At 40.6% G+C, this 9,092-nt stretch overlaps 1 protein-coding gene across 1 annotated transcript in view; it reads left to right on the forward strand.

The window, feature by feature from the left end:
* Nucleotides 1-7,221: 7,221 nt before the first annotated feature.
* Nucleotides 7,222-9,092, forward strand: part of LOC111871653 (solute carrier family 23 member 2) — a 44,699-nt gene continuing 42,828 nt past the window's right edge. The window contains exon 1 of the mRNA XM_023864890.2: nt 7,222-7,328. Within this exon, the coding sequence (XP_023720658.1) occupies nt 7,284-7,328 (45 nt within the window). The 5' untranslated portion in view covers nt 7,222-7,283. The remainder of the gene's footprint in view (nt 7,329-9,092) is intronic.

The raw sequence follows: 9,092 nt of genomic DNA on the forward strand, positions 1-9,092 counted from the left end.
CAGTCACAGCAGCCTTTCTGGTTATAGAAATATTTAAAGGTGTTTTAAAGTTTTAAAAACTTTGTTAAAAATTAATTAAAATTCATAAGCCATACTGTTCGTGTCAATAACCCCTGTCGTCTCTCTTCAAGGTGGCCGATGTTGTGCCTCCTATGTAACTTGAGTAGGGAGATTCTGTAAATATATTATGGGTACTGTATTAATATCAGCGATCCTACTATATATATATATACATATATATATATTATGTTTTTATATATATATATAGTAGGATTGCTGATATTAATAGAGTACCCATAATATATTTAGAATCTCCTTACTCATGTTATATAGGCGGCACGACATCGGCCACCTAGAAGAGAAACAACAGGGGTTATTGACACGAACCGTAAGGTTTATGAATTTTAATTTTGAAGAAAGTTTTAAAACTTTAAAACAACTTTAAATATTTCTATAACCAGAAAGGCCGCTGTGACTGATAGATGGAACATTGTGTACTTGGCAATACATGTGTATTTGATATGACAACTGTTGTGATAGTGGTTTCTAAAAAGTGTTTGGTGCCTCTGAAGATGATCCAAATGGATCGAAACATGTAAGGCTAGTGAATCATAAAGTGAGAAAACCGAAATAGTCACACTGGAAGGACTTGTCTTTTATAATTGTAACTGTTAGTGTGACGGACCAAAAATGAAACAAATTAAATATTGACAATCACAGTACGCAATTTTAATTTAAAACAATAATACACGATGTTTGTTCTGGAGATCCCGTAATTCATAAACCCCGAAGTGTGTTCACCTCCTGGTATCCGAAGCCCCTGTATCCCTGGTAAAATGTCTATCTCGAGTGATAGTCGTGGCATCTGTAGGTCGGCGGTCGGCTACAATATACAGACATATATAAGAGGAATTGCGTCTTAAGCACAGTTCATTCTCAAGGAAATTTCTCATTGTTTGTCCAGTGTTTCATGGGACGACTTCGTCTATTGCCTGCAAGAACAATATGCTGAAACAATTTAATTTGGAAATATAATCCGGGATCCAGGGGTCCTGTCGGAGAACTTAATCGAAACCCGTACAGTAATGTTGGCGATAAAACTGCTGCTGGTCACACAATTGCATTCACTTTGTACGAAAAGAACGCTCTTCAGGACATTGCTGGTACTTCCCACTGTTTCTGATTTTGATCGCTATCTGAGGCTGACCCTTTGCTGAAATGGATGCAGAGCCCGCGGGCACTCCCGCGCTCAAGGTTACTGTTTAAACTTGACCGCTTTTATTAAAAAGAAAAGGAATATCAATGTCATGATAAAATGGATACCTTACAGTGACTAATGGTAATATCATTGTCATGATAACATGAATACCTTAAGTGTGACTAATGGTAATTGAACGACGTATAACAGGTGAGAATAGACAAGTGGAAGAAGGAAACAAGTTGAAATAGCTCATATTACAACCTAAACCGAATCCATTTACCTTTTATTAGCTATATGATATGCATCCCTCCTGAAGAACTGCTAGTTACTCAGCTGCTCAACAAATACTCGGGCCCTTTTATGGGTCTCTTATTCACAAGCGTTCGCAACCGGAACCTGTTATCCTGAGGGAGACGAAGGAGTCCCATCTTCTCACGCAACATTTCCTTCAGTTCCATTACTGTTCCATCTACGCATAGGTCTCCCAAGCAGTTTAACTACTACATACTTGTGTGCATTTCACGTCTCAACCATGGACCAAATTTTTACTAAGTTGTTTCTAGGCTTGCAGTTTTTCTTAAATTTATTTGTGCCTCTAAGCCAGGCTATAATATTCTGAACCCTAATACAATTTTCTTCGCTGAATTTTCCAATTGGAAGTGGAAGAAGACGCACTCAAACATGCCGAACAAATTAGACTTAATTGGTATCGGCGCATAGAAACTACTACTATACATGATCATCAAAAGGAAGAGCTCACTGCCAGCAAATTGGTACATACCGTTACATATAGTAAAGTAAGTAAAGCTATCCCTGTAACAGGCCGTGAAGGCCCATAGGGTTGTGAGACGTTAAGGGTCCCACATTATCTAGACAATCGGCTCAAAGATGGCGGTAAGGTTGTCAGCCTTACGCGTCGGCCGCGCTTCACTCCCAAGGAAAATAATTTAATTAATTCCTGGTACTCATTTCTGTTAGAGGCTGAGTAAACACCAGGGCCTAGTGCGGCCGGAAGGATTAGGTCAATTGAAAAAAAATCCAATGACCTCATCGGGACTTGAAAGTGCGATATCATTTATATCTACAATTCTTGTTACACATATTTTTCGATGTATTAAATAATTAACGAAATATAGGAAAACATTTTGAAAACTGTTCAGGATATCAAAAGATAGGCTGGCCATATGGAAAAGGTTATTTGGGCCCTTAAAACGAAGCAACTAACTAACTTCATCGACCTCAGCACTTCTTGAGAAGCCGCCAATTATGTAGCTAATCAAGAAGTTCCCAAAACTTTAAGGAACACGAAGGTTCATTACAGTGTTCACAACAGCCCTCCACAGATCCCTATTCTGAGCCAGATCAATCCAATCGATACCATCCCATCCTACCCATCTAAGACCCATTTTAATATTGTTAAGCCACATACGTCTTGATCTTCCTAGTGGTCTAATTCCTTCCGGCTTTCCTACCAATATACTACATGCATTCCTCTTCACTCCAATTCGTGCTACATGCCATGTCCACCTCATCCTCATGAATTGATCATTCTAATTATACGTGGAGAAGAGTACAAGTTATGAAGCTCCTCATTATGCAGTTCTCTGCAACCTCCTGATACTTCATCTCTCTTCGGTTCAAATATTCTCCTCAGCACCCTGTTCTCAAATACTCAGTCTATTAAAACGAACCAAAATAAACCGAAATGAAAACGGTGGGACAAAAATTTGTATAGGCCCAGCGTATCACTTTTCATCCATATCGGCCTCACAATCTTATTTGCGGATGAACGGGCAGAATAAAAAGAATGGTTGAGCACCGAATTTCTTTTCGAAATTCATGAAAAAGCAAAGCGTATATGGGAAGATTATACACGTATAACACGGAGCATTTTCCAGATTATAGAGCTCGAGATTTCTGTCTTTCCGTCTCCTAATTTATTTTTGTAAAGTAAAGTAAAGCTATCCCTGTAACAGGCCATGAAGGCCCATAGGGTTGTGAGACGTTGAGGGTTCCACATTATCTAGACAATCGGCTCAAAGATGGCGGTAAATTTGTCAGCCTTACGCGCCGACCGCGCTTAACTCTCCAGGAAAATTATTTAATTAATTCCTGGTACTCATTTCTGTTAGAGGCTGAGTCGACCGCAGGGCCTAGTGCGGCTGGAAGGATTAGGTCAATTGAAAAACATCCAATGACCTCATCGGGACTTGAGCTCGCGACCTACCGGCTTGTAGCATAGTGCCTCAACCACTACGCTACCGCGTGCCGCCTATTTATTTATGTAACTCAGTATTATATACAGTAATTGATGACCTTTGTGAAATCTGGTATGAAAACCATGCCACTACAGATGAGTTCATATCGATATTCTTTAATTATTTTGTTGTCGGTCATACTATATGTTGTTGTCTCGTCAAAAAAATACAGGGAAAATTCATGACATAAAGACAGGAAACAGATGTTTTGAAAATGTGACATAGTTCATATATTTGGAACGACGATAACAAATCAAAATCTGATTCAGGAAGAAATTAAGAGGCGATTGAACTCGGGTAACGCTTCCTACCATTCAGTCCAGAACCTTTTGTCTTCTCCTCTGCTGTCCAAAAACAAAAAAAATTAGAATATACAAAACTATAATTTTGCCTGTGGTTCTGTATGGGTGTGAAATTTTGTCTGTGACATTAAGGGAGGAACATAAACTGAGGGTGTTTGAGAATAGGGTGTTGAGGAGAATATTTGGACCGAAGAGAGATGAAGTGACAGGAGGTTGGAGAAAACTGCACAATGAGGAGCTTCATAACTTGTACTCTTCTCCAAGTATAATTAGAATGATCAAGTCAAGGAGAATGAGGTTGGCAGGGTATGTAGGATGAATGGAGGAGAAAAGGAGTGCATATAGGATGTTGATGGGAAAGCCAGAAGGAAAGAGACCACTGGGAAGACCAAGGCGTACGTGGGTGGACAATATTAAAATGGATCCTCGAGAGATAGGATGGGATAGTATGGACTGGATTGATTTGGTTCAGGACAGGGACCAGTGGATGGCTCTTGTGAACACGGTAATGAACCTTCGGGTTCCATAAAATTCTGCGAAATTCTTGAGTAGCTGGAGATTTGGTGGCTCCTCAAGAAGGGCTCAGCTCCATAAGTAAGTAAGTTATCGATTACACTAACACGGCAGTCGTGAAAATTCGCAGGCTGAAAAAATTCATATCAAAATAGAAAGTTCAAATTTAATATGACTATAGGGTTATCAGAATTATGTATCTTCCACTGGGATAATGTTCAGGAAAACTGGACAGCATTTTATGGTGTAGTCCATGGACATATTTGTCGCAGATCGCTGTGCTGTGGGGAGTCGAAATTAGATCGATGCTGTGGTGAGAGAAAAATTATAAAATTCGAGAAAATGGCAAGGATTCGAATTCAATTTTGATATTATACTCCTTGTTGAAAAGTATTTGTTAGCTGTACTGAGTAAACCGCGAACAAATTACAACACATTGCAAATTTTGAATGTGTGATAATCCGAATCTCTGTTGAAGCTATAATATTGTGACAACGCCATCCATTGTTAGACAATGGCATGGTAAACACGCTACGCCATGATTAAACAAGGAGCCATTGCTACGCAACGGTCGGTAATGAAGGACGATGACGCGGCGTCTTCATGCGATCCTCGCCGAAGCTATATAACTAGACCATAGAGGAAAGTGAGGGCACAGCCATGGACAGAAGGTCGTGAGATGCAGTTATGAGTTAGTTAGCAGACATTCGGCAGCTGAATTACTCGGTTGTGAGAAAGTCGCCAGTATGCAGGTTGTCTGTTACCCCTGCTCGGCAGGAAAGGGATCGGCTGCCGCTGAATGTCCTGGCAGTCGTTTTCCAGTGTCTGGCTGCTAGGAAGACGGCTTGCAGTACGACGGCCTTCATGAAGGCTTCGTTAGCCGTTTTCTCGCCTTCCAGGAGCAGCTGTACTTTTATGGCTGGGCCTCTTCACCATCGTGAATGCCCTGCCTTCTTCCCTCCTTAGTTGTTCCTCGGGTAGTCTGGGATAGGTACGGTGGATCAACTGTTTGACGGCAGTGGCAATCTCTTGCAGGGCCTCGCCAACCCACTGCTTCCTTGTCTACAGCTGAATGCGGTACGCTGAGGCCAGGGGCTGGTCCCCAAATCTGCCTCAAGGGCCTCGATGATCTAATACGTCTCTTCTTTAGGGATTTCCTGAAGGACGTCAGATGCCCGGCCCTGCAGGTCGGTAAGCACGTGGATGGGTTATATCATCTGTATCTTTTCTTCATTGTTTGCCGATTCTGTGGCCTCAGTTTCTTCCATACCAATCTTAATTTCGGCTCTCATCTTTCCATAGTCGCCTTTTATCGTGGTCTCCATCTTCCCTGGACAGGCCTCGCCACTCCTAGACAGGCCTTGGCTACTGTCTCCTCTTGGCAGGCTTTCAGCTCTTCTTGGTTGGCTTTCATTTCAATCACATTCAATGTGATATACATAAACATTATGTCCTTTATATTTAGTATCTTTCCAGACGTCCTACCTTTCTTCAATCAGTCGGTCTGTAAGTTAAAATTCTTTGATTGCCTTACTTGGGTCCTTTCGCCGAAGCTAGGAGTGCCACACATAATTCTGTTCTGGATTATTTCTTTAGGTTTTAATTTCACTTCGTATTGTATGGTCATATACGGTCATGAAGATTATAACCGGAAACATCTCTTGATGTTCCATTTTTTGCTGAGCTAATCTTTTGTAATGAAATGGATTATCTCTTATGCATACACGTATTTATTTATTTGGAAGGAATAGGGATTTAGTAGTAAGTACTAATTGAATATTTCAGTTTATTTGTTATACACATATTCGATCAAACTTGCTGTGGCTGAGTAGAACCGAAACCCACAGGCTGTGAGATGATAGCTAATGTAGTATTAAGAGCCGAGTCAGCAAGTCTAAGCCACGTGGACTTCCTGTACAGCAGGTTTAGAGACGCATGTAGCGGTGAGAGCAAAGTCCAGAACGAAGACGGTTATCTTAAGAAGAGAAAACGAGACAGGGACTAATTATCCAATTGTAACTTCTGTTACAGTGGGCCTTGGGGGTAACCGTTGTTACTTTCAGGATTGATCAGAGAGGAAGTAAATGACATTTCTTTGGTAGAAACCAGTGGTCAGATCAAAAACGAGACTCATCTTCCAGGGGGGAGCCGATAACCCTAAGTGGCCTAGACGAGAGCTGGCTGACCACAGGCCTCCACAGTGACGAGCAGAAACATGGTGTCCTCGTATTTTCCAACATTTTGTAAGTAGAGATCTGTCTTGGTCACAGCCAGGCTTGGTAACTTAAATAAGTAAGAGAGGTACTTACACCCCTACCAGATTGAGTTAGATCAGCTATGTTATTCTTTTACTAATGTAAGTAAGTGTTATTGTGTGTTGTTTGGTTAGAACAGAGAAAGGTATTTTATTGATTCGGGAAGGGCCTTCTATAGGGATGACTCCTCGAGCAGGTACCCTATAGAGCACCCCTCCTGGCATCATAACACTTTCTTCTGTTAGCTCAATTTAAATCCAAAATTTCATCTTATATTTTAATGCTGCTACAGACAGAAATTTGTAAAATTGTAACTATGCTTTTTTTTTTTGGTTGATTTCTTAGGGATCCACTGATAGTGCAGCACCTATTCTGAATTTCATGCAGTTTATTAACTAAGTCCTTATCATGATCTTATTTATACATGCTCGACAAATTTCAGAAAGGGAGGGACGACTTCTAAAGTGAATCTCTGAATCAGTCACGTAACAGATATCTCTGATAGACCCGTAATACTTATAATTAACAAGTTTACATTGAAATTAGAGAGTTGTGTGACTTGTCAGTTGAAGGATATTGAATACAAGGGCTGGCGGAGGGGGGATATTTTCCTGTGGTATTCTGAAGGTCATGAAAAATAGACTGGAATTTCAATACGGCAAACCATTCACACAGTAGTTAGCCATTAACGACGTGTTACGTTGTGGCTTTCTTAATAACAGAGGAGAAAAAACAGAGCTTCATTAGCGGCAATATGGATCCCTGCGCCATGGGCAGCTCGAACCAGCTAGTCCTCTCGGTATCTATTTATGTATCTATTGATTAGTTTGTACATATATTTATTTATATATAAAACCTAAGGCTAGCCAGGATATTAAGTGTTTCCGCAACTGAAAGCTGTGGAATTAGTCACAGGATTGTCTGCCAGACAGAAATGCAATATCAACCTTTGCCGAAAACGAATATCTAGTCATGATTAAATATATATTCAGTGAAGTCATCATTTAAGGTATGTAAGAGTGGATGAAAGCCGGTCACGGTAGCCGAGCGGTCTAAGGTATGTACTGTCTTCGCTCGCTTGGAAACCGGGATCGTGGGTTCGAATCCCACTCAGGGCATGGATGTTTAGTTTGTGTGTGTGCGTTTTTCTGTGTTTGTGTACAGGTAGAGGCCTTGAGGCGAGCTGATCACCCGCCCAAGGAGTCCTACCGAATGTGTAAGATCTAGAAAAACCGAAGTGAACTGAGAAGTTCATGGAGGTAGGCCTAGGCCCACTGGGGTTGTAGTGCCAAGGACTATGTGTGGAAACGGCAGCTAGAGATAGGAATTTGTTTGTAGTTAAGTATTTTTGTGCTAATGAAGAATGCAACTCAAGATAGTGTATTAAGAGGGAAAGTTGTATAGTAGGCATTCAATTACATATAGTAATCATAACATAATTATTCTGCGTTTCACTATCTCATAAAGCGGAATATTTATAAATAAACCACACGGGGCATTAAATATATTTCATTTTCTTCAAAATTTTCATTCGAAAACTTTTCGCACCGATAAATATTGTGGTACTTGCTTGCAAGATTTGCCCGATATGCCCGCTGGTAGGTCTTCTTGTAAATGTCCATCATTCAATTGATTATCAAGTTGCTACGTACGACAGACGGGCAGAAACACATAGCGAAGCTAACAAGCGCAATTTTTTTAACTTTTAATTGCGAATGAGCCTTATCTATAGGCTTATAAGAGCACCACGCCACCTGCGTGTTTTGGCCTTTATATTTAAACTTTTCAAACACTTGAGCGATTTAAAAAAGTGTATGAAAATTATTCCATTTCGGGCGATCCTAACCCCAGAGTTGCTAATTTCCTACAATTGGTAATAAAAAAGGCGGACGCATGTAAGTGTGAGCTGCAGGCTACAACAGAACCACTTAATCTGAGGTCCTGAACAAAGGCTATGTATGGCAATAGATCTTCTAAGAATACGCAATTAGTGTTCCGGTAATATTACTGTAGACAATAAGATTACGACATGGCGGCCATGAAAATATTTCCTTTGACTTTCGATTCGATGGCAGCAAATATTTTTTTATTGCTAGTGGTGTGGGACTAAGTCCCTTGTACTGCGGCCACTTCTGTACCAGCCCCAGATGATAGGTGAGGGTGATTGTGGAGCAATGGTGGAATGAAGATTGGCAGGGGAAACCGAAGTACTCGGAGAAAACCTGCCCCAGCTCCTCTTTGTCCACCACAAACCCCACTTGACAAAATCCGAGATCGAACCCAGGCCTCCCCGGTGGGAAGCCAGCGACTAACCGCTTGAGCTATGGCGCGACCATGGTGGCAAAAACGAAGAGCTGGAACTAGGAATGTGAAATTTGATATAGAGATAAATTATAAACATACATATTCACTATAAGTTCTTATATGAAATGTTGTTTTTAAGTCAACAAATATAATCATGGAGACAATGGGCAACGTTAAGTTTATATTCCACAAATTTAACGTAGATAGACTCTGTACTTTGGAAATTAGTTATTAATAAAAATAAAATAAAATAAAATAA

This window comes from Cryptotermes secundus, unplaced genomic scaffold, assembly GCF_002891405.2.
Source record: "Cryptotermes secundus unplaced genomic scaffold, Csec_1.0 scaffold202, whole genome shotgun sequence".
In the NCBI taxonomy this organism is placed as follows: Eukaryota; Metazoa; Arthropoda; class Insecta; order Blattodea; family Kalotermitidae; genus Cryptotermes; species Cryptotermes secundus.